This window comes from Cherax quadricarinatus, chromosome 79, assembly GCF_038502225.1.
Source record: "Cherax quadricarinatus isolate ZL_2023a chromosome 79, ASM3850222v1, whole genome shotgun sequence".
Taxonomy (NCBI): Eukaryota; Metazoa; Arthropoda; class Malacostraca; order Decapoda; family Parastacidae; genus Cherax; species Cherax quadricarinatus.
Window position 1 is genome coordinate 10,673,199 of NC_091370.1, and position 27,692 is coordinate 10,700,890.

At 40.0% G+C, this 27,692-nt stretch overlaps 1 protein-coding gene across 1 annotated transcript in view; it reads right to left on the bottom strand.

Annotated features, from left to right (window-relative positions):
• Positions 1 to 27,692, bottom strand: part of LOC128702651 (A-type potassium channel modulatory protein DPP6) — a 186,674-nt gene that overhangs the window by 17,272 nt on the left and 141,710 nt on the right. The window contains exons 5-9 of the mRNA XM_070101798.1: positions 12,885 to 12,937; positions 7,319 to 7,533; positions 5,751 to 5,902; positions 2,343 to 2,461; positions 954 to 1,077 (exon numbers count right to left, since the gene is read on the bottom strand). Coding sequence (XP_069957899.1) covers positions 954 to 1,077; positions 2,343 to 2,461; positions 5,751 to 5,902; positions 7,319 to 7,533; positions 12,885 to 12,937 — 663 coding nt within the window. The remainder of the gene's footprint in view (positions 1 to 953; positions 1,078 to 2,342; positions 2,462 to 5,750; positions 5,903 to 7,318; positions 7,534 to 12,884; positions 12,938 to 27,692) is intronic.

Below are 27,692 nucleotides of genomic sequence, written 5' to 3' on the forward strand. Positions count from 1 at the left end.
GGAAGGGGGAATTCAGGGAGAGATTCAGTAAGAGCACACAGGCCAACAGGAGAGGGATGCAGTAATGATAGACGAGAGGATCGTAGGTGGCAGTTCCATCAATATACTGACGTCGATTTCAGGACTCAACGCCCCCGTGGTCACGTGTCAGACCAGGTCTCCTGGCTGATGCACTGATCAGTGAGGCTGTTGGCGCTCGGTACATGCAGTCTATATGGACACACAGCGCCGAAGAGTTTAGAAACGTATTCAACTAGAAATCAAAGGAAATCAGTCTAGAATACCACTTCTACGGGTCTTAGACCATACATTCTAGCTAGTTTAGGAGTTGCTAGAAGTTGAAATAGTTTTTCTCTCCCTGGTGTAAGCTTTTCAAGACTTTGTTATGCCTTAGTGATTCAGAGGAGTCACGATTATTAAGAAGTTTCAGTTAAACTGATTTGTAGTCAGCGGCATCTACTGAGTTGTGGAGACAGGTGATTAAAGTTGCTAGAACTAGTATTGCTAGTCACAACCTACACATGGAAGAGAGAAGATTATGACGACGTTTTGGTCCGACTTGAACCATTTACAAGTCACACCAACACAAGAAGGTGAGAGAGCTAGTATATATAGGAGAGGAGGACAGGGATGGGACGAAGAAAGGAAGAAAGTGGAGAAGTAGTGGTAGAGAGAATGCTGGTAGTGGTGGTAGAGAGAATGCTGGTAGTGGTGGTGGTTGTACAGATACTATTTTTTTTGTTTTTACTACTGCAAATTATTGCAAGCTGATGCTAGTATAGTGTGTGTGTGTATGTGTGTGTGTGTTTGTGTGCGCAGCACGCGCACTCGCGTGTGCTGCGCTTGTTCACTTGTTACTACCACCAGGGGACGTACCTCCTAGCAGCAAGGAGCACATGTACTCATGCTCTCACACTGCTGTGAGAGTACACCCCCACCTCCTTGGTACTCACCTCATCACAGAACCACATAGGGGCGGTGCAGGCGGTGACAACACTAACGTTCTGAGCTCGGTTTCTCCACACCACAGCCACGGTGTCAGCCTCCACCCACGCCACGCCCGTGAAGTAGTGGTCCCTGTGGGCGGCCAAGAATACCCTCAGCACCTTATCACAGCTACACTGACCTCACACCCACTCCAGCCTCCACTCTCTCTCTCTCTCTCTCTCTCTCTCTCTCTCTCTCTCTCAACAACAAACCACCACAAAGCAAGGGGGAGGTGAAGGACAAGGGAAGGGTAATTTAAAGGTAGTCATTTAAAGGCATACAGAAGCACTGGTCACCGTCTCCTTCTAACCCTTTATTACACTTTTATTAGAGGGCAAAAATGAAATTACTTAAGGGACAGGTAGTAAATATGTTTGTCCATCAGAAAGGGGAAAAGTGGAATGGGAAAAGGAGAGAGAAAAGAACAGGGAGGAGGGGAAAAATAATTAGAGGAAAAGGGGGGGGAGATAGCCAAAATTGGTGGAAATGTATTTTCTTCCAGCATTTCTTCAGCTGAAGGGCTCTTGATCCGAGGAAATGGAGCTACCTTCCCCTTTCCTCGGTTCATACCTGATTTCCACCTATCCCCAAAGGTGTTGTCTATTCTTTATGGACTTGGACAGGTGGATAGTAATCACATAAGTGGAGTGACTGAATGGCTAGTTAGACATTTAAGTTAACTGCAGGGCTAGTTTGCCTTATGGTTAGACGGAGGGGTAGTTAGTTAGGTTTAAATTTAACTAGAGAAAAGGTTAGTTCTACATTTGGCTAGCTAAGGGACTTGTTAAATGTGGGCAAGTTTAATAAGGGGCATGTTAGCTAAGGGATGGTTAGCTAAAGGTCTAGCTAGTTTTTTCTGGCTTCCTATGGGTTTGTCTAGCTGGAGAGGTTGCTATTTAAAAGGCTATTTAACTAGAAAACTGGTAAAAGTGGAGTTTTGCTAAGGGTATGCTTAACTAGAAATCGAATTAGCTAACAGTTTACTGCCTACCTAGGCGCTGACTAGATGAGGACCTAGAAGGGATGACTAGAAAGCTGGTTAGCTAAGAGCGAGGGAGAGGGGGGCAGCAGCCTAAACTAGTTACTAGGCATCATTTACAGATCTAATTTACTTTCCCTCCTTCATATCTAGAAAACTACAATTAGCTAATATTCCAGCTGCCGGGATAGTCATAAGTTAGCCATCTGGGTGGTTCCCGTCTGCCTGGCTGGCTTCCTGACTCGCTTCATGGCTGAGGTGTCTAGCTGGCTGACCGTCTCGGCATCAGCCGCAACACACCGCCACAACCACAACTAAAACACTCACAACACCACGATCACAACAACGAGACAGTTGGTGTGGGAAGAAGACAAACCACACATCCACTGACTGGTCTTTGACTCTCGTGGGAGGCTTGAGGTCTTGTGGAGAAGGTGGGGAAGAGTGGTCCAGCTCCACCACCCATAGCGTCGCCGTCGGGTTGGCAGTGTCTACCTGAAGAGAGAACACACATACAAAGACGGTAAGGTTTAAATACTAAAGTAACTACAGAGAGCTTTGATCAAATTCGACGGTCTCTTTAATATAGTTGTATATGAAGTGGGTTCTTATAAAGCTGTATAAAAGCACAACCCGCACATAGGAGAGAGAAGCTTACCTTCCGACTTGGACTATTTAAGTGCGGGTTGTGTGTATTGTTCCAGTCACGGTATTGTGCCTTTTTGGTTTTTATTGCTCCTGTATAAAGTGAGATTTTTTTTATAAATGTGATTGAATAAGTTCATCCAAAATTGAATAGGTCATATCATGAAGGTCATTCCACTGGTTTCTCGGATTTGGATGATCCATTTCAATTGCATTTACAAAAGATGCACCATGTGGAGAGATTTGTAAGAGAGCTGTCAGAATACGTACTTGTTCCACACTATAATAACTACACAGCAAGCTTTATTGGCACAACGTTTCGCTCTGTGTATAACAGTCAATGACTTGCAGAGATAAAACCTACACAGACCGAAACGTTGACTAGTTACAAACCTGTTATCCAGTGTTTGTCACTTCTTCACAGGTCTTGTCAATACAACAGGCAAACTAACAATTCTAAACATACAAGTACATGATAATACAACACACATATCTCTGGTTACAAAATCTTGCGTCAGTTTCAAACAACTTTTAAGTGGTTGGCATTGAAGGAACCCCCAAAAAATCCGTAGATTCAGACAGTCATAGGCAAAGCAACAGACACTGTGATTAGTAGTGTTATAACTAGCAGCGAGTATTTATACCTAGCTGAGAGTGGTATATCTAGCAGTGAGTGGTTTATAGCTATCAATGAGTGGTTTATAACTAGCAGTGAGTTATAGCTAGCACTGAGTGGCATAACTAGTAGTGTTTTAGCTAGCAGTGAGTAGTATAACTAGCAGTGAGTTATAGCTAGCAATGAGTGGTATAACTGCCTTCGTGTGGTATAACTACCAGTGAGTGGTATAACTACAAGTAGTGGTATAACTACAAGTAGTGGTATAACTACAAGTAGTGGTATAACTACAAGTAGTGGTATAATTACCAATGAGTAGTATAACTACCAGTAGTGGTATAACTACAAGTAGTGGTATAACTACAAGTAGAGGTATAACTACAAGTAGAGGTATAACTACAAGTAGTGGTATAACTACAAGTAGTGGTATAACTACAAGTAGTGGTATAACTACAAGTAGTGGTATAACTACAAGTAGTGGTATAACTACAAGTAGTGGTATAACTACAAGTAGTGGTATAACTACAAGTAGTGGTATAACTACCAGTGAGTGGTATAATTACTAGTGAGTAGTATAACTACCAGTCTGATATGCATAGGCGAATGTTCCATCCTTGCAAGACGGGCGTGTTGCCCATTGTGTCCGATATTTTGTCCGCTCTGATGATCTTCACGATCCTTCAGCGTCACCAGAGGTTCATTAGATCGCCACCCCTTTTCTACGTCCCTTTGCTCTTCGTATTCACTCTTCCCTTCTCTTCATTTACCTCCTTTATATGTCCGTCCAGCATCTAACTTTTCTCTTCTCTCTTGGGTAGTTCCGACGATTCGTGGCTGATCTTCCTCATTTCCGTGTGCTTCCCATTCCCCTTTTCTTAACCACTTACGATCTCATTCGCAGCCGTTGCAATGCACACTGATGGTTCTAAATCCTCTGTAGGTGTCGAGTTTGCAGTAGATTCTCCGGACAGTTATACGAGGTTATTTAGTCTTAGCTAGCATTTTCACTGTTGAGTTGTATGCAGTTCTCATGGCTGCTATACATAAACCATGGTACGGGTGGGATTGAATTCGCGGCAAGTGAGTTGCAGAATTCCAGGCCAGCGCTATACATGTTGCATCCCTGCCTACCTCAACATTCACAGTAGTTTCAGACTTTACTACATTGCAGGCTGTAAAAAAAACATTATCCTCATCCCCTCGTTCTTCGTATACAACTCTGGTTGAGCCGCATTTCCAGTATAATCAAAGATATAATATCTTTATTTCTTACCAGTACATGTACAAGGTATACAGACCATACCTGACATCAATGACATACTACTATATAGAAAGCTGCTTGTTATGCTGAGCATTTAGGGCAAATTAGGTCAGTTTTGTCCGAGGATGCGACCCACACCAATCGACTAACACCCAGGTACCTATTTTACTGATAGGTGAACATAGACAACCGGTGTAAGGAAACACATCCGTCCGGGTTCTATTCCACCCTCGCTTGGAATAGAACCCTGACGCTCACCGTGTGAAGCGAGAACTTTAGCCACCAGGTCACGGGGTACCGTTAGGTCCCGCTGGGTCCCTGGATTTGTGAATGTTCGGAGCAACGAGCAGGACGACTCTGCATCGCGGTCAGGTGTCCATGTTATTTCATACAGGGGCATTCCATCCTCAGACTGTTTTGCAGCAATCTCTAAGACAAGTTCGCAACTGTTGGCAGCAACGATGGTCTGATTTATCCATAATAGATTGCATTCTGTCAAACCTTGTTTGGGTTTCTGATCTTATTAATGTCGTGTTTGGGAGACTACTCTCTCGCCTCTACATTTCGGACACACGTCTCGCTCATGGCTATCTCACAGAGAAACTCTCAGCAACGCTCTGTGAAAACTATTAAGATCCTTTGTAAGTTCATCTGTTTCCTGTCTATCAGCGAGCAGCGCCGTCACCGCTCTGACACCTTTACTTTTTCTGACCTCGCTGACAGCACCACCTTTGACACGAACTTTTTGACTTTCTGCTTTATTAAACCAACTTTTATTACAGTTTTCCCTTTAGCACTCCCCACTACCCTTACTGACTCTCCGGCGTACCTCTCACTGACTCTCCGGCGTACCTCTCACTGACTCTCCGGCGTACCTCTCACTGACTCTCTGGCGTATCTCTCACTGACTCTCTGGCGTACCTCTCGCTGACTCTGGCGTACCTCTCGCTATCTCTGGCGTACCTCTCGCTATCTGTGGCGTACCTCTCACTGACTCTATCGTACCTCTCACTGACTCTCTGGCGTACCTTCCACCTCCAGGACTCAAGTCCGGCTAATCGGTTTCCCTGAATCCCTTCATAAATGTTACTTTGCTCACACTCCAACAGCACGTCAAGCCACAAAAATATTCGTCTCCAGTCCCATCTAACACGCACGTGGGCTCACCCCTCCATACGCACAACTGCCTCCACCTTCACCCCATATACGCACCTATTTTCCCCGTTTACAGGCACCCCTGCCCCTTTCCCCTTCATACGCACCTTCGGGTATCTGATGGGGTTATAGGTGGCGTATTTGTCAGTGTAGATAGGGATCCTGGCCTCTCGTACGCCGGAGTCGTTGAAAGTGGCGTAACATAGTCGCGTACCGTCACTGCTTGCCCACACAGCAGACACGGAGTGCAAGATGTACTCTGGTGAATAGCGAGATTAGTGAGATTACTGTGAGATTAGTGAGATTACTCTGAGATTAGTGAGATTACTGTGAGATTAGTGAGATTACTGTGAGATTAGTGAGATTAATGTGAGATTAATGTGAGATTAGTGAGATTAATGTGAGATTAGTGAGATTAGTGAGATTACTGTAAAATTGGTGAGATTAGTGAAGCGAATGTGAGTGGTGTGAGATTAGTGAGCCCACTGTAAAATTAATGTCATATTAGTGAGATTACTGTAAAATCAATGAGATTAATGTAAGATTACTGCAAAATAAGTAAGATTGGTGAAACTTTTGTGAGTGGGCTGAGATTAAACTGAGCCCAGTGTAAAAATTAGTGTGCGAGTCCTGTAAAATTTGTGAGATTACTGTGAAACTAGTGTTAGTAGTCTAAGATTAGAGTGAGCCCAGTGTAAAATTAGTGTGAGATTAGTGAGACTGGTGTGAGATTAGTGTGAGATTACTGTAAACTTAGTGGTGTAACTAATGTGAGTGGTCTGAGATTAGAGTAAGCCCAGTGTAATATTAGTGTGAGATTAGAGTTCGAAATTAGTGAGTCAGTATAAAATTTAGAGTGAATTCAGTGTAAGAGTGAGCCCAGTGCAAGATTAGTATCAAATTATTTGAAAATTAAAGTGAGATTAGTTTAAGACGAAGCTGTTATAAGCCTAGTGAGACTAGTGTGAAAGACGGTTGAGATTAGTAAAGCGTGAAAACAGTGTAAGATTAGTGAAAGCGTAGTTTTAGATTAGCGAGATTATTAATTTGTTGTGAAATTAGCGAGTCTAGTGTGAGATTAGTGTGTGTCGAGTGAGATTAGCGTAAGAAAAAGTTTTGCGTTAGATTTGTTAGATAAGTGTGAGGTGTAAGGCTAGTGTGAGATTAGTTTGAATCTAGTGTGAAATTATTGTAAGACTAGCGTAAGATTTGTGTCAGATAAGTGTGGAACTAGTGAGATTAGTTTGATACTAATGATATAACTTTGAAAATACCTTGAGATTAGTTTTAATCTACCGTGGAAATAGTGAGATTAAAGACCATTTTGAGATTAATGTTGACATTATTTTAATAACGTGAGACTAGTGTAAAATAAGTCTGGAATTACTTTGACATTACTTTAAGACTAGCCTGAAACTAGCGAGATTAGTCTGAAATCTCATTAAAAATAGCATGAGATTGTTGGGGAACAGATTCAAAATTGACTTGAGTGAGATATTGATATTTGTGAGATAAAGATTATGGATTGAGCTGAAATGTTCATATATTTGATACAAAAAATAAGTAAGTCTTCATAAAGAAGGGAAACGATACTGAATAAGTATGAAAAGGAAGAGGAAGAAACGATAGGAAGAGGAGGAGGAGGAGGAAGAGAAAGGTGTTAGAGAAAGATTACCTCTGTACAGATAATCTGTAACGCCGTTAAAAACAACATGGGGCTGGCCAGTCGTCGTGAGACGCGACACCACGGGCGACGTGGGAGATTCCTTGATGTAAATGTCGTTCTCGTAGACCATAACAAGGGAAGCTGCACCTCCTGGCACCCAGGCCACGTGTTGTAGCTCAGGGTGGCCCTCCTGAGACGGGAACGGTGTCACTGACTCCACATGCCTGCAGGAGGGAAGGAGTGTTGTCAGACTCTGGAGGGAGGGTGTGTGATGTCAGGTGATAGAGTGAGGGGAGGGTGAAGTCACGACAGAATGTACTCCAGCTTAGCGAAAATTTAAGGATCAGTAGTGTGCTGCTGCCCTATGCTAAAGGATAGTTACATAGAATGAACAAAAGCTGTGTTTCTCTGTCATATTACATTATACAGGATGCGATTCCCTGTCTTTTTATATCGCACAGCATGGTTCCCTGTCATATTCTATCGCACAGCATGGTTCCCTGTCATATTCTATCACACAGCATGGTTCCCTGTCATATTCCATCACACAGCATGGTTCCCTGTCATATTCTATCACACAGCATGGTTCCCTGTCATATTCCATCACACAGCATGGTTCCCTGTCATATTCCATCACACAGCATGGTTCCCTGTCATATTCCATCACACAGCATGGTTCCCTGTCATATTCCATCGCACAGCATGGTTCCCTGTCATATTCTATCACACAGCATGGTTCCCTGTCATATTCCATCACACAGCATGGTTCCCTGTCATATTCTATCACACAGCATGGTTCCCTGTCATATTCTATCACACAGCATGGTTCCCTGTCATATTCTATCACACAGCATGGTTCCCTGTCATATTCTATCACACAGCATGGTTCCCTGTCATATTCTATCACACAGCATGGTTCCCTGTCATATTCTATCACACAGCATGGTTCCCTGTCATATTCTATCACACAGCATGGTTCCCTGTCATATTCCATCACACAGCATGGTTCCCTGTCATATTCTATCACACAGCATGGTTCCCTGTCATATTCTATCACACAGCATGGTTCCCTGTCATATTCTATCACACAGCATGGTTCCCTGTCATATTCTATCACACAGCATGGTTCCCTGTCATATTCTATCACACAGCATGGTTCCCTGTCATATTCTATCACACAGCATGGTTCCCTGTCATATTCCATCACACAGCATGGTTCCCTGTCATATTCCATCACACAGCATGGTTCCCTGTCATATTCTATCACACAGCATGGTTCCCTGTCATATTCTATCACACAGCATGGTTCCCTGTCATATTCCATCACACAGCATGGTTCCCTGTCATATTCCATCACACAGCATGGTTCCCTATCTTACAAAGTGCTGAAATCTGTCAGCCAGAACCTGGGAACTTCAGTATGCCAGGTAATGAAGACACCAAGTATGTCACCCAGAGTCTCATCAGCTGCAGCAACACTTAAGGTTCCGTCCCAGAAGAGATGGCGTTAGTATTATCCGGGAATGATTATCTCAAAATAGATGGCGTTAGTATTATCTGGGAATGATCATCTCTGACCATAGTCTATTAGGATATAGAAATTACCACAGAGTGGGATAATTAAAACAATATTTGTAGAGGACTGGTGAATCAGTGAGATAAACTTGGACTTGACGTATCTAAATTCACTCCTACATTAAAATAGAGCAACGTAGATTTATTATATATCTGAGAGTGGTATAAACCTTGGTAATAAATACCGACAAGTTGGTTTAGAAAGACACGTAAGCAAACACTATAACATATTTATTAGAAAACGTTTCGGTCCTGGGACCTTGATCATAGTGTTTGCTTACGTGTCTTTCTAAACCATATCTGAGAGTACATACTTGTACTTGCCTGGCGACAGTTTAGGCTGACCCAGATGTTGGGTAGGCCTAAGCCGCAGTACATTGTCTTGATTTACAGAGAGGTAAGAATGCTTGGCTAGCTTAGAGGAATATTTAAAAAAAAAGAATAAGAAAATACAGTAAATATAATTTACGTCGAAAATGAATATTCTTTTAAGTACAATCTCTCTCTCTCTCTCTCTCTCTCTCTCTCTCTCTCTCTCTCTCTCTCTCTCTCTCTCTCTCTCTCTCTCTCTCTCTCTCTCTCTCTCTCTCTCTAATTTATACTAATGAGGTATTAGAGGCAGAGAAGATACGTTATCACTAATACGTCTTTAAGACGGCGTTATGTGCAGTCTCAGAATTTACAGTAATAAGAGCAGCTTAAGCTCATTTTAATAATTACCTCGATTATTTAGATAATCACGCTATTTGCTGGCATGTTACTGATGTGTATGAGAGACAGATAGAAATATAGATAGATAGAGAAAAAGAGAGAGAGATTGTATATATAAATGGTCCAAGTCGGACCGAAACGTCGTCGTAAGCTTCTCTCTTCTATGTGCGGGTTATTTGTGTATCGTTCCAGTCACGGTATTGTGCCTTTTATATATATATATATATATATATATATATATATATATATATATATATATATATATATATATATATATATATATATATGCAATAAGATCACAGTAAACAGGTGATTTCAGAATATGCAAAACAACCACTGTGAAAGAATAGAGAAATTCCAAGCGCTTTCGTGACTACTCACATTATCAAGGAACAATGAAAGTAAAACATCAAAGGAAGGTATATAAAGGGGTAGCCCACACATCACTATCAGATCCCACAACAAAGAAACACCTGACGCGAGACAGCAGACCCGCCGGCCGAACTAGACAGGTCCTTAATACAACCCACCAACAAACTATTCTACCCAAGGAATAAGAAATTTAAAATATTATTTGTCCAATGTATTATTAAATTCTTCCCAAATTCTATTAATTATAAACGGATCTAATTTATATAAACCAAAGGAAATATTCATATTATTGTCAAAACTGCTTTTTATGAAACAAGATTCAATTATATTCCTGTCGACCATGGACTTGCTTGATACTACTTTCTCAACATTTTGAAAATCAATTGGATGGTTAAAATCTCTTACATGAATAAATAGAGCATTGGAATCTTGTCCAGTTCTAATGCTATATTTATGTTTTAATCTTAGCTCGAGATTTTTACCAGTTTGACCGTAATAAACTTTATCGTAAATTTTACAAGGAATCTTATAGACACATCCATCAGCATTTTGGGGGGAATTATTTATCAAAAGTTTTTTTACTGTATCAAGATTTTTTAATACAACTTTAATATTAAAAGTCTTAAGAAGAGAAGGCATATCAACCAAGTTTTCATGGTAAGAGAGAACCAACATATTTTTAGTTGAATAAGGCTGGTTGTCCCTTTTTGGATTGTAGAAAGTATTTCTAGCAATTTTAAAAGATTTATCAATTACATTTCTTGGGTATTTCAAATCATTACCTATTTCATAAATTTTGGATTTTTCCTCATCTATGAACTCTGGACTACAAATTCGTAAAGCTCTCAAAAACATTGATGAGAAAACAGAAAGTTTAACTCTGTCTTGATGGGAAGAATAATAGTGGACATAGGAACAGCTATTTGTAGGTTTTCTGTAAATTTTAAATTTGAATTCATTATTACCCTTAATAATTAAAACATCTAGAAAAGGCAATGAGTTATTTTCTTCAAATTCAACAGTAAAATTTATAGAATGGGCTAAGCTATTTAATTTGCCAATGAAATGGTGCATATCTACATTTTTGGGCATAAGACACAAAATATCATCAACATATCTGAACCATTTAGCTCTATTAGGGAGGATTGTGTTAAGCAGCCTTGTTTCAAAAAATTCCATGTATAGGTTACTAAGAACAGGTGAAAGAGGATTTCCCTTTGCCATACCAAACTTCTGAGTGTAAAACTTATCATTAAATACAAATTTTGCATCAACAATGCAAAGTTTAATAAGTTTAATGATAGTAGGAACTGGCAATGGTAAATCATAATTAACGAGTTCTTCAGATAAGAAACTTAATAAATCATCAACAGGAACTTTCGTAAACAAGGAAGTAACATCAAAACTAACCATGTTAAAATCATTTAAGTCAGTCAAGGAGCTTAATTAATCAACTAAATCTATGTTGTTTTTAACGTTAAAGTTAGAAATTTTGCCAACAATAGGGCTCAAAATATCAACAAGCCATTTGGATAATTTATATGAAGCTGATCCTATGGAGCTAATAATTGGTCTGACTGGATTCCCTGGTTTGTGTGTTTTTATTAGTCCATATATGTAAGGTAAAGATGGATTAGTGGAAGTAAATTGTTTGACTAATTCATCTTTGATGATACTGAAACCTATTCTAAACTCGAAACCGTTAACAGCAATTTCAATAAAACAATAAAACTTCTACTGAAAGGCAAAGATGAATTAGTCAATACACAAATAACCCGCACATAAAAGAGAGAAGCTTCTCTCTTTTATGTGCGGGTTATTTGTGTATCGTTCCAGTCACGGTATTGTGCCTTTTTGTTATTTATGAATTAGTCAAACAATTTACTTCCACTAATCCATCTTTGCCTTAAATGTATGGACTAATAAAAACACACAAACCAGGGAATCCAGTCAGACCAATTATTAGCTCCATAGGGTCAGTTTCATATAAATTATCCAAATGGCTTGTTGATATTTTGAGCCCTATTGTTGGCAAAATTTCTAACTTTAACGTTAAAAACAACATAGATTGATATTGATCCAGGACTTGATCCAGGACTTGATCCAGGACTTGATCCAGGACTTGATCCAAGACTTGATCCAAGACTTGATCCAAGACTTGATCCAAGACTTGATCCAAGACTTGATCCAAGACTTGATCCAAGACTTGATCCAAGACTTGATCCAGGACTTGATCCAGGACTTGATCCAGGACTTGATCCAAGACTTGATCCAAGACTTGATCCAAGACTTGATCCAAGACTTGATCCAAGACTTGATGAACTACGAGAGACCGAAATTCTTCTCCAAGTGTTGGTTATATGTAAAGTGTGAGCTGTAGAAAGTGCAAGAGGGCTCAGCTCTAGCTCCAGGGTCGCCCTATTGTTAACCTTCAGCTTCTGACCCATCTAGCCCTGGCAAAAATTTCAACAATAGGCCTAATAGTTGATCATGCAATAAAGCTCCTACGGAGCTCACTTGAGAGGTCACTCATAAACTAGTTTAGAGCATTTTAGAGCACTCAGCACTTGTAAACTCGCTTAGAGCACTCAGACTACTTGTAAACTCTTTTAGAGCACTCAGACCACTTGTAAACTCGTTTAGAGCACTCAGACCACTTGTAAACTCGTTTAGAGCACTCAGACCACTTGTAAACTCGTTTAGAGCACTCAGACCACTTGTAAACTCGTTTAGAGCACTCGGAGTACTTATATAACCACTCAGAACAGAGCATTGCCACTCAGAGCAGTCATATCTCACTCGGAGAGCTCATAGCACCTCTGCACTCACTCAGAGAACACTTAAACACCCACGGAGCATTTATATACTCTGAACACCCATACCACTTACGTATGTACTCAGAGCACATTATACTCACTCAGAGTCCATCTGAAGCACTGTGTACTTGGCCAGGTGACTCAGGTGCCGATTCTGTGGAAGAACGAAAGGAAAATGGCCTTTAAGGTCGTGTTTTGCTTGCCATTTACACAATGTAGAATTAATGGCAGAGAAAATGGTGATGTAAAATGGGGGAAATGGTAGGGCCTTTTCAATGTGAGAAATGGGAGAGTGTATCATGATATGGGAATGGTAGTGACCAATATATTACGATAATGGTAGTGAAAATTGGAACATAAAAGTGGTGACAGTAGCAGTAGGAAAAGGCTGTTGCCATAGCAACATAAAAATAATGGTTATCGTTACTTCCCCCCCCCCAAAAAAAAAAAAAAATCGGTGGTAACAACTGTATCCATGACAACTCCCCTCAACCCCGCCAAAAAAGTATGGCAGTATAAATGGCAAAAAATGGCAGTATCTATAAAATAAACTGAGTTGCCATAGCAACGAGAAAATAAATTTAACGATTGAAAATAATTTTTTTGTTTTTTCAATGATTTTTATTTAATATTTTTATTTATTTTAAATATTAATATATTAGGCACCATATATAAATTTTAATCTAACGGATATTATTATATTTACAAGAATATGCAGAAGAGAGATATATATAGAGTGAGAATCACAAGCAAATACAATCTCCTTAGCAATTAGCAATATACAGGGTGTTTCAGAATAAGGACCTGATTTATACTGTATACTGCTATAAAATTGGTTCTATCATTTTGAAACACCTTGAATTTGTCGATTAGCAAGATGCTGACTGGAGAAACTAGATATAGATAGATTCCATCACACTGAGTTTCTTCTTCCTTATAAAGTTGATAAGTTAGCCTAAGAAACTATCTTGATGGAAAATGTAGAATATAAGTTTGGAATATCTGTGTCTAGTGTTAGGGATAATATTAGTAAATCAAGTGAATGTTATAGGAATGCGGTTAGAAGTCCGAGATGATCTATCATTCACTATAACATGAACGTAGATTAGTATGTTTATGGAGCAATTTGCAATGTCAACATTGATGTTGCAGTAGCCAGGCTTAGGCTTGGATACAAGTACTTCTGGCAGTTTGACAGGCTGACACACACACACACACACACACACACACACACACACACACACACACACACACACACACACACACACACACACACACACACACACACACACACACACACATACATACAGACAGACACATACAGACACAGACTCACACACACACACACACACACACACACACACACACACACACACACACACGACAAGGTGGACAAAGACAGGATGTTCCAGGGAGGGGACACAGAAACAAGAGGCCACAATTGGAAGTTGAAGACACAAATGAGTCAGAGAGATAGTAGGAAGTATTTCTTCAGTCATAGAGTTGTAAGGCAGTGGAATAGCCTAGAAAATGACGTAGTGGAGGCAGGAACCATACACAGTTTTAAGACGAGGTTTGATAAAGCTCATGGAGCGGGGAGAGAGAGGGCCTAGTAGCAACCGGTGAAGAGGCGGGGCCAGGAGCTAGGACTCGACCCCTGCAACCACAAATAGGTGAGTACAAATAGGTGAGTACACACACACGCGCGCGCGCACACACACACACACACACACACACACACACACACACACACACACACACACACACACACACACACACACACATGAAGAAAGGTTGAGGGAAATCGGCCTGACGACACTGGAGGCCAGGAGAGTCAGGGGAGACATGATAACGACATAAAATACTGCGCGGAATAGACGAGGTGGACAAAGACGGGATGTTCCAGAGATGGGACACAGACACAAGAGGTCACAATTGGAAGTTGAAGACTCAGATGAATCAAAGGGATGTTAGGAAGTATTTCTTCAGTCATAGAGTAGTCAGGCCATGGAATAGCCTAGAAAGTGATGTGGAGGCAGGGACCATACATAGTTTTAAGGCGAGGTATGATACAGCTCATGGGGCAGGGAGAGAGAGGACCTAGTAGCAATCAGCGAAGAGGCGGGGCCAGGAGCTGTGACTCGACCCCTGCAACCACAAATAGGTGAGTACAAATAGGTGAGTACATACACACACACAAAAGACCTACCCGGGCAGGCTTTAAATACCCACGAGAGGAGAGAGGTTACTGGAACATCTGATCGTGACCCATGACCCACAGCCTATCCCTCCCACGTGTCTTGTTCCTGCCTGGTCGTGATATACCAAGCATGCTGTCAGTGTCACACTGCTCTATCCTGTTCCAGTTTCTCTCTCTCTCTCTCTCTCTCTCTCTTTGATATAGAAGAAAATGTATTTACCATTCTTCATTCAATAGCTTTCTTGTCAGTCAAGTCTTGTCAGAGGTGACCGGACATCAAGATTAGTATAACCTCCGTAACTACAACATCCTCACTCATTCTTCACAGTTATTTACTCTCCACCATAACATCACCATGTATCCCACCTTCAGGAACACAGCATCTGCGACCCATCCTTCAGGAACACAGCATCTGCGACCCATCCTTCAGGAACACAGCATCTGCCACCCATCCTTCAGGAACACAGCATCTGCGACCCATCCTTCAGTAACACAGCATCTGCCACCCATCCTTCAGGAACACAGCATCTGCCACCCATCCTTCAGGAACACAGCATCTGCCACCCATCCTTCAGGAACACACCATCTACCACCCATCCTTCAGGAACACAGCATCTACCACCCATCCTTCAGTAACACAGCATCTACCACCCATCCTTCAGTAACACAGCATCTGCCACCCATCCTTCAGTAACACAGCATCTACCACCCATCCTTCAGTAACACAGCATCTACCACCCATCCTTCAGTAACACAGCATCTACCACCCATCCTTCAGTAACACAGCATCTGCTACCAATCCTTCAGTAACACAGCATCTGCTGCCAATCCTTCAGTAACACAGCATCTGCTGCCAATCCTTCAGTAACACAGCATCTGCTGCCAATCCTTCAGTAACACAGCATCTGCTGCCAATCCTTCAGTAACACAGCATCTGCTGCCAATCCTTCAGTAACACAGCATCTGCCACCCATTCTTCAGTAACACAGCATCTGCTGCCAATCCTTCAGTAACACAGCATCTGCTGCCAATCCTTCAGTAACACAGCATCTGCTGCCAATCCTTCAGTAACACAGCATCTGCTGCCAATCCTTCAGTAACACAGCATCTGCTGCCAATCCTTCAGTAACACAGCATCTGCCACCCATTCTTCAGTAACACAGCATCTGCCACCCATCCTTCAGTAACACAGCATCTGCCACCCATCCTTCAGTAACACAGCATCTGCCACCCATCCTTCAGTAACACAGCATCTGCCACCCATCCTTCAGTAACACAGCATCTGCCACCCATCCTTCAGTAACACAGCATCTGCCACCCATCCTTCAGTAACACAGCATCTGCCACCCATCCTTCAGTAACACAGCATCTGCCACCCATCCTTCAGTAACACAGCATCTGCCACCCATCCTTCAGTAACACAGCATCTGCCACCCATCCTTCAGTAACACAGCATCTGCCACCCATCCTTCAGTAACACAGCATCTGCCACCCATCCTTCAGTAACACAGCATCTGCCACCCATCCTTCAGAGTACAGGCACTGTACTTCCCACCACAACATCCCCATCTCCAGTTTTTCAGCATCCCCCACTCACCGTTCAGATGGTATAATCTCTCCTTTTGGCCTCCTAATAATCTCACTCGCTACAAGGGCCTCAATATCCCATCTACCCTTCTCCCTTCCGTTCATTCGATTATTCTTTTTGTCTTTCGTAGACCCATCTGCCGATACATCTATTCCCAAATATGCAAATCCAATCCACTCCCTCCCTCCTGTCTAATATTTTCAATCTAACGTTGCCTAGACTTTTTTTTTCTGATCGCCACACCTTTCTCCCTTCTACGATTTAAAATTGCCTTTTTTTCACAAACACACTAAAACTCCACGACCATCGTTGCCAACTTCTCTTTAGAATCTCCCATAAGAAATGATTCAAGGTAAGAACATTTCTCTGAACTGATCTGGGACTTCCTGTTCTATTTCTGCTAAAATTGAAGCTCCTGATGATGAGATGATCGCAACACGTACAACCCGGAGCTATTTTTCAACTCCCTGTGTGTGTGTGTGTGTGTGTGTGTGTGTGTGTGTGTGTATGTATGTATGTGTGTGTACATATATGTATGTCGTACCGAATAGGTAAAACTTGTGATTTTGGCTTAAATAGCAAAGCTCTTCTTGCCGAATAAGGCAAGCGAAAATTTGTTTATACAATTTCGCAAAAATAATTCTAAACGAAAAAAAAATATTTCATTGTTTATTATTAAATTATTTTACACTTATCTAAAATATATTTAGTTGGATTAGACTAAATTAAATTACCCTTGTTATAATAAGGTTAGGCAAGTTTTCTAAGGTTCTTTTGGTACAAAATTATTAATTTTTACATTAACATAAATGAAAAAACTTTAAACATATAAGAGAAATTTTTAGAAAGGATTTAATTTTAAATGAGTTCATGCTAATGGACCAGTTTTACCTATTCAGCATATATATATATATATATATATATATATATATATATATATATATATATATATATATATATATATATATATATATATATATATATATATATATATATATAATGTGCATTAAATTGTGCTTCACGAACCATGTCAGTTCCAGCTGACAGAACATTAAAAGGTTGCCCAAATCTTGGTTATTGCAAAGGAACACGAGGGAAGGGAGAAGAGAAGAGAAGGACGGTAGGAAAGGAGAGAAAAAAAAGTGGGAGGAGGGAGAAGAACCGAAGGTAATCACAACATCAACAAAAGTACAACGAACAAGATCATATCAGAATATCAAACTTAATCGTCAGTAACCTTAGATGACCTTTCAGCCTGACTGGGCGAGGGTAGGGAAATGTAGTTTTTTTCCCCCCACCGCGACCTGAGGTCACAGTGCCAAACCTGTGACCTGAGGTCAGAGTGCCAAGCCTCTGACCTGAGGTCACAATGCCAGCTTCTGACCTCAGGCCAGTGACAAGCCTCTGACCTCAGTTCACAGTTCCCAGCCTGTGACCTCAGGTCACAGTTCCAAGCTTGTGACCTCAGTTCACAGTTCTAAACCTGTGACCTCAGTTCACAGTTCCCAGCCTGTGACCTCAGGTCACAGTTCCAAGCTTGTGACCTCAGTTCACAGTTCCCAGCCTGTGACCTCAGGTCACAGTTCCCAGCCTGTGACCTCAGGTCACAGTTCCCAGCCTGTGACCTCAGGTCACAGTTCCCAGCCTGTGACCTCAGGTCACAGTTCCAAACCTGTGACCTCAGGTCACAGTTCCAAACACTGTGACCTCAGGTCACAGTGTTTCTAGCCAATATTTCCACGTCATTATTCTCAGTCATTATTAACACTGTGACAGTTTTTTCCATTATTTTTCAAGTAAAATATTAGAGTCAATATATATGCATTTTAATTTTCCTGCGTTTTTTTTAAATTGCTTTTTTTCCATTGGCTTTTTTAAATGTAATTTTCTGTTTTATCATCTTTCACTCTTTATAGATGCAGTTGTACTCTTTACTTACACAGTTGTACTCTTTACTTACACAGTTGTACTCTTTACTTACACAGTTGTACTCTTTACTTACACAGTTGTACTCTTTACTTACACAGTTGTACTCTTTACTTACACAGTTGTACTCTTTACTTACACAGTTGTACTCTTTACTTACACAGTTGTACTCTTTACTTACACAGTTGTACTCTTTACTTACACAGTTGTACTCTTTACTTACACAGTTGTACTCTTTACTTACACAGTTGTACTCTTTACTTACACAGTTGTACTCTTTACTTACACAGTTGTACTCTTTACTTACACAGTTGTACTCTTTACTTACACAGTTGTACTCTTTACTTACACAGTTGTACTCTTTACTTACACAGTTGTACTCTTTACTTACACAGTTGTACTCTTTACTTACACAGTTGTACTCTTTACTTAGATGCACTCTTATACAGTAGTCCTCTTTACTTATACAGTTGCACTCTTTACTTATACAGTTGCACTCTTTACTTATACAGTTGCACTCTTTACTTATACAGTTGCACTCTTTACTTATACAGTTGCACTCTTTACTTATACAGTTGCACTCTTTACTTATACAGTTGCACTCTTTACTTATACAGTTGCACTCTTTACTTATACAGTTGCATTCTTTACTTATACAGTTGCACTCTTTACTTATACAGTTGCACTCTTTACTTATACAGTTGCACTCTTTACTTATACAGTTGCAGTCCTTACCTATACAGTTGCGCTCTTATACAGTTGCAGTCTTTACTTAGATGCACTCTTATACAGTCCTCTTTATTTATACAGTTGCACTCTTTACTTATACAGTTGCACTCTTTACTTAGATGCACTCTTATACAGTAGTCCTCTTTATTTATACAGTTGCACTCTTTACTTATACAGTTGCACTCTTTACTTACACAGTTGCACTCTTTACTTAGATGCACTCTTATACAGTAGTCCTCTTTACTTATACAGTTGCACTCTTTACTTATACAGTTGCACTCTTTACTTATACAGTTGCACTCTTTACTTATACAGTTGCACTCTTTACTTATACAGTTGCACTCTTTACTTAGATGAACTCTTATACAGTAGTCCTCTTTATTTATACAGTTGCACTCTTTACTTATACAGTTGCACTCTTTACTTACACAGTTACACTCTTTACTTATACAGTTGCACTCTTTACTTATACAGTTGCAGTCTTTACTTATACAGTTGCGCTCTTATACAGTTGCAGTCTTTACTTAGATGCACTCTTATTCAGTAGTCCTCTTTACTTATACAGTTACACTCTTTACTTATACAGTTGCACTCTTTACTTATACAGTTGCAGTCTTTACTTATACAGTTGCGCTCTTATACAGTTGCAGTCTTTACTTAGATGCACTCTTATTCAGTAGTCCTCTTTACTTATACAGTTGCACTCTTTACTTATACAGTTGCACTCTTTACTTATACAGTTGCAATCTTATACAGTAGCCCTCTTTACGTATACAGTAGCCCTCTTTATACAGTAGCCCTCTTTACTTATACAGTAGCTCTCTTTACTTATACAGTAGTCCTCTTATACAGTAGCCCTCTTTATTTATGCAGTAGCCCTCTTTACTTATACAGTAGCTCTCTTTGCTTATACAGTAGCCCTCTTTATTTACACAGTCCTTTTTGCTTATACAGTTGCACTCTTTGCTTATACAGTTGCACTCTTTGCTTATACAGTTGCACTCTTTGCTTATACAGTTGCACTCTTTGCTTATACAGTTGCACTCTTTGCTTATACAGTTGCACTCTTTGCTTATACAGTTGCACTCTTTACTTATACAGTTGCACTCTTTACTTATACAGTTGCACTCTTATACAGTTGCAATCTTTACTTATACAGTTGCACTCTTTACTTATACATTTGCAGTCTTTACTTAGATGCACTCTTATACAGTAGTCCTCTTTACTTATATAGTTGCACTCTTTACTTATACAGTTGCACTCTTTACTTATACAGTTGCACTCTTTACTTATACAGTTGCACTCTTTACTTAGATGAACTCTTATACAGTAGTCCTCTTTATTTATACAGTTGCACTCTTTACTTATACAGTTGCACTCTTTACTTACACAGTTACACTCTTTACTTATACAGTTGCACTCTTTACTTATACAGTTGCAGTCTTTACTTATACAGTTGCGCTCTTATACAGTTGCAGTCTTTACTTAGATGCACTCTTATTCAGTAGTCCTCTTTACTTATACAGTTGCACTCTTTACTTATACAGTTGCACTCTTTACTTATACAGTTGCAATCTTTACTTATACAGTAGCCCTCTTTACGTATACAGTAGCCCTCTTTATACAGTAGCCCACTTTACTTATACAGTAGCTCTCTTTACTTATACAGTAGTCCTCTTATACAGTAGTACTCTTTATTTATGCAGTAACCCTCTTTACTTATACAGTAGCTCTCTTTGCTTATACAGTAGCCCTCTTTATTTACACAGTAGTCCTTTTTGCTTATACAGTTGCACTCTTTGCTTATACAGTTGCACTCTTTGCTTATACAGTTGCACTCTTTGCTTATACAGTTGCACTCTTTGCTTATACAGTTGCACTCTATGCTTATACAGTTGCACTCTTTACTTATACAGTTGCACTCTTTACTTATACAGTTTCACTCTTTACTTATACAGTTGCACTCTTATACAGTTGCATTTTTTACTTATACAGTTGCACTCTTTACTTATACAGTTGCACTCTTTACTTATACAGTTGCACTCTTTACTTATACAGTTGCACTCTTATACAGTTGCAATCTTTACTTATACAGTAGCCCTCTTTACGTATACAGTAGCCCTCTTTATTTACACAGTAGCCCTCTTTATTTATACAGTAGCCCTATTTATTTACACAGTAGTCCTTTTTGCTTGTACAGTTGCACTCTTTGCTTATACAGGTGCACTCTTTACTTATACAGCTTCACTCTTTACTTACACAGTTTCACTCTTTACTTGTACAGTTGCAGTCTTTGCTTATACAGTTTCACTTTTATACAGATGACTTTTATGCAGTTGCACACTTATGCAGTTGCACTCTTATATAGTTGCTCTCTCTACTTGTATACTTTTGCACTCTTTACTTATACATTTGCACTCTTTTGTCGATACAGTTGTACTCTTTAGTGTTGCATTTTTTTTTGGGTTATCCCAGGTTCTGTACACACATGCTGCTATGTATGATAATCTATGTAACTGTATTTGTCTATACATGAATAAACTTAATTACTTATCTGCAATATTTTCCTCTTATCCTTTGTTGTATCGCTTCGTTGATTTAATTTTTATTTTAATTATTTTTTATAGTGGCCCGGTGGCCTGGTGGCTAAAGCTCCCGCTTCACACACAGAGGGCCCGGGTTCGATTCCCGGCGGGTGGAAACAATTCAACACGTTTCCTTACACATGTTGTCCTGTTCACCTAGCAGCAAATAGGTACCTGGGTGTTAGTCGACTGGTGTGGGTCGCATCCTGGGGGACAAGATTAAGGACCCCAATGGAAATAAGTTAGACAGTCCTCGATGACGCACTGACTTTCTTGGGTTATCCTGGGTGGCTAACCCTCCGGGGTTAAAAATCCGAACGAAATCTTATCTTATCTTGAATTACACTATTATTATTTTTGAAAACCCTCAAAATTTTTAAAAAATGTGGACTAAAGTGGCTTCAGGGGCCCCTCCGAGATTAAGGACCCCTCTGGGATTAGGGACCCCTCTGGGATTAGGGACCCCTCTGGGATTAGGGACCCCTCTGGGATTAGGGACCCCTCTGGGATTAGGGACCCCTCTGAGATTAGGGCCCCCTCCGGGATTAGGGGACCCTCCGGGATTAGGGACTCTTCTGGGATTAGGGACCCCTCTGGTATTAGGGACCCTGAACGTTAAACTCCATTAGTTTCATTGTATATCTGCTCCTGTATACACGAAGAGGTGTATATCTCCCCTGTATAAAAAATACACCTATAAAGGCTCTTCATACATAAGATGTATCATCATGCTGGGACAGAATATGTATATTTCAGTGTATATACAGTGAGATACCTGGAGAGAGATACCTGGAGAGAGTTCCGGGGGTCAACGCCCCCGCGGCCCGGTCTGTGACCAGGCCTCCTTAGGTCAGTGTCCCAGGATGCGACCCACACCAGTCGACTAACACCCAGGTACCCATTTTACTGATGGGGAACATAGACAACAGGTGGAAAGAAACACGTCCAATGTTTCTACTCTGGCTGGGAATCGAACCCAGGCCCTCACCGTGTGAAGCGAGAGCGTTAACCACCAGGCCACCAGATTATACACACAGTTTTCAAACTCCTTGGTTAATGGGGTTTAAAACCTGTCTACTGCACAAGGGTCATTATTAAGGCTGCTCGGTTAATGGGGTTTGAAACCTATCTACTGCGCGAGGATCATTATTAAGGCTGCTCGGTTAATTGGGTTTGAAACCTATCTACTGCACGAGGGTCATTAAAGCTGCTCGGTTAATAGGGTTTATAACCTATCTACTACACAAGGGTCATTAAGGCTGCTCGGTTAATTGGGTTTGAAACCTATCTACTGCACAAGGGTCATTAAGGCTGCTCGTCACCTGCTCACCACCAGTCAATTATACTTTAATATCTAAAACACTAATTAAAGTTGGCTCTCAGGGAGACATTCACTTAAATAGTTACCTATTTACCATGTTACCTATTTCCTAACTGGCAATTTTACCTACTTTATGGGTTATGGTAGGCAAATTATACGTGTTTCTAGTATGATCATCGTATTTATGTGTACCTGTACGTAAATAAGTCTCTCTGACTTTTTTGGGGTCATTCTAGGTAATCTACACATATACTGCTATGTATAATTTATATAAATGTATTTGTGTACTTGTAAATGAATAAACTTACTTTATCTTACTCTCCTCCATTAAGATAGTTCTACATAAATAATAAATTCCATTTTCTTTTTTACGTCATTTAGAGAAAACGTAAATATCATTAACTTGTTTAAATGATTTATAACAATAATAATTATTTACTACAAGTACATGTACAAGGTATACAGACCATAGCTGACATCAGTGACATACTACTGTATAGAAAGCCCCTTGTTATGCTCCGTATGTCGGGCAAATTAGGTCAGTGTCCCAGGATGCGACCCACACCAGTCGACTAACACCCAGGTACCTATTTTACTGATGGGTGAACACAACAGGTGGAAAGAAACACGTCCAATGTTTCTACTCCGGCTGGGAATCGAACCCAGGCCCTCACCGTGTGAAGCGGGAGCGTTAGCCACCAGGCCACCAGATTATTAAAGGAGGGTTAAATGTTCCAGATGTGGTGAGGTTTTAAATGTCCCAGATGTGGTGAGGTTTTAAATGTCCCAGATGTGGTGAGGTTTTAAATGTCCCAGATGTGGTGAGGTTTTAAATGTCCCAGATGTGGTGAGGTTTTAAATGTCCCAGATGTGGTGAGGTTTTAAATGTCCCAGATGTGGTGAGGTTTTAAATGTCCCAGATGTGGTGAGGTTTTAAATGTCCCAGATGTGGTGAGGTTTTAATGTCCCAAATGTGGTGAGGTTTAAATGTCCCATATGTGGTGAGGTTTTAATGTCCCAAATGTGGTGAGGTTTAAATGTCCCAGACGCATTGTGGCTTTGGAGTATAATATATTGCTCTCTCTCTATTATGAGAGAGAGAGAGACAGAGAGACAGAGAGAGAGACACAGAGAGAGAGAGACAGAGAGAGAGAGACAGAGAGAGAGAGAGACAGAGAGAGACAGAGAGAGAGAGACACAGAGAGAGAGAGACACAGAGAGAGAGAGACACAGAGAGAGAGAGAGACAGAGAGAGAGAGAGAGAGAAAGAGAGAAACAGCCAGCAAGGTGTCAACACACCAGCTGTCGTGTCAGGGGGAAACAGGGGGAAGAAGGGGATATTTTCCCCTCCCCTCCCCTCTCCCCTGGCCACAATCAATGTAACCTCCATTTTATTTCAGAAATGGTCCCAAAACCAGGGGAAGACCATGGTCATGGAACCATAGGCCTTCAAGGAACAACTCGTAGGCATAAAGCCCATCTCTGCTGCCCCTAGAAAAAGTCTTACACCATCTCAAAATTTTTACGTCTTTTTCTCTTCTCTTTTCATCTACTTTCTTCGATCATTGTAATTTTTATTTTTGCTTTACTTTTTCTAATTTTATTATTATTTATAATTTTAAACTATTTGTATTTAAAATTTAAGAGTATATTATTATTATTATTATTATTTATTATTATTATTATTATTATTATGGCTACTATCTAGCTATTCATAATTTTAATTATTTCAGACATTATTACTATTATTTTAAACTTTATTATTATTATTATTATTATTATTATTATTATTATTATTATTATTATTAAGGTCAACTCTCTCCCTGAGTCACAGACTGAAAGTCAGGTCATGTTTAATTTATCCGGACTTAATACACACTAGCTGGATATTTCACCTGGTCACGTGTTTTATTTTGTCTTTTTTTATGGTCCTGGTTAATGGATAAGACATGTATGAGAGAGAGAGAGAAAGAGAGAGAGAGAGAGAGAGAGAGAGAGAGAGAGAGAGAGAGAGGGGGTCATGGTAGTGACGATAGTGGTGATGGTGGAAGTATTGGTGGCGTTGGTTTTGGTAGTTGTGATAGTGGTGCTAGTAGTGGTTGTGGTGGTGGTAGTGATGCGAGTAGTGGTTGTGGTGCTAGTAGTGATAGCTGCGTTGGTGATAATGGTAGTTGTGGTGATGGTAGTGGTGGTGATAATAACGGTAGTAGTAATAGCAGTGACAGGATTAGTGATGGTAATAAGTACTCGTGGTACACACTGAGTACTGGTTCTCTCAGGGGTGAAGAAGACAAGTAATCCTCTCTGAAAAACAGAAGGAATAAAACCCATTTTGAAAACCAATGGAGCCTCGCAGGAACTGCTTCAACACACCGAGAAATTAAAAATTCGTGACTAACACAAGACAGGACAGGTGAAAACCGGAAAATTATAGATTTTGGACTTAGAGCAATGTTGTGATGGCTTTTGAATTACGGAGGAGGAGGAAGAAGATGAGAAAAAGGAGGAGGAAGAGGAGGAGGATGAGGAGGAGGATGAGAAGGAGACCAGGACCACCTCATACAGGGCAAAGATTCAAGGGTAAGCATAGTGCCGTACATATCACCCGAGAGTCGTAACGAACGACTTTCAGCGAATACAAAGAATGGACAGGGACTCGAACCGTGGTGCTGTCAGTTGTGACTGATACTGCCAGGACCACGGCTAGAGTCATTCATATCACCAGGGACTTACATCAAATATCTGAAGCATATACATGACTTCATGCGCCCAAGAACTACCTGTTAGTCTAAACGAATAGCCCTCTAGAACTCCATACACACTGTAAGACTCAACATAGAGTACGCAGCACCAGTGTGGAGCCCACACTTCATCAACCACCACCCAGAGACAGAAATATTTTGTAGTTTGTGAGGAGTGCAGTCAGAAATATCCACAATTTGCCACATTATAAAAAAAATATTTTTTTCCTACTTAACTGGTTTAAATATATTAAATAATTTCAGATCTTTCCCCCATCACCCCCTTTCAAACACCATCCCAAAATTTGCATTTCACTTTAATTTCCCCGATTAAAATTCATTCTGAAATTCGATTAGACCGTTAATGACACGGTAAGCGCCCCTCGATTCAATTACTATGGCGGAGAGAGCTTACGTAAATCCGCTCGTTAGTCTGCCTTAACCCAGTTGCTGTGTTAGGGAAGGATCACCTGCAGTGTTAGGCAGCAATACGAGGCCTCGTTTGGCCTGCCATGCAAATATTTTGGAGGATACGCTGTGGGGAAAAGAGAGCTGTTAATTTTTATCATTGAATTTACCTACTTAAAAAGCCTTTATCTTGTTTCTGATAATTTACGGGATTAGAGATGCTATCCTGCCTCACGTTATTTACGAGATATTTACAGGCCAAAAGTTTTAGCCCTTATATAAATTACTACTAAGCCAAGGGTAAGGGACTGACCACCTCGTATCTACATCTCCAATATTAAAATATATAAACAAACGCAATTTAATTTAGCTTAATTTAACTAAATATAATTTAGATAAGTTTAAAATTATTTAATAATAACCACAATGAAATATATTTTTTTTCGTTATGTTCAGAATGATTTTTGCGAAATTATTTCATCCACAAATTTTCACTTTCCTTATTCGGCAAGAAGAGCGTTGTTATTTAAGCCAAAATCCCAAGGTTTTGAGAGAAAGTAAACAAAAAATTGAATATAAACAAAGGCGAATCAGAAACAAAGGAATAAACAAAGTAAACAAGGGCAGAAAAGCATAAACAAAGGGAAAATAAAGAATCAAATCAAAAGTATAAACAAATGACATGGAAAAAGCAAACAAAAGAAAAACAGGAGTAAACAAGGGCCCAGAAAGAGTAAACAAGGAGAAAAAAGGGGTAAACAAGGACCCAGAAAGATTAAACAAGGAAGAAAAAGGGGTAAACAAGGACCCAGAAAGAATAAACAAAGCCAGAAAAGTATAATTGGCAGAAGAGGAGAGTAAACAACGACGCTCTGAAAACAAGATAAATAACTGCAAGTCCCAGCATGATGATCATTATCATTATCGTTAGTATCGGCATTATCGTCATTATCATCATTGTCAGTTTCATCAGAATGACCAAAATCGTCATTATAGTCATCGCCATTATGATTGTCATATTATCATTATCATCATTAGCATTATTGTCGTCAGTCATTATGATTATTGTCATTGTCTTTATCATTGTCATTATGATTATCGTCACTGCCATTGTCTTTATCATTGTCATTATTATTACGGTCGTCGTTATTATTGTCGTCATTGTCATTATCATTATGGTCATTATTATCGCCATTACCATCATTGTCATTATCATCATTATCATTATTGCCATTATCATCGTTATCGTCAATATAATAGTCATTATCCTTATTATCCTGATCATTACCATAATTATCATCATCGTCATTATCATCGTTATCGTCATTATAAGTCATCGTTATTATCCTTATCATTACCATCATTATCATCATCGTCATTATCATCGTTATCGTCATTATAAGTCATCGTT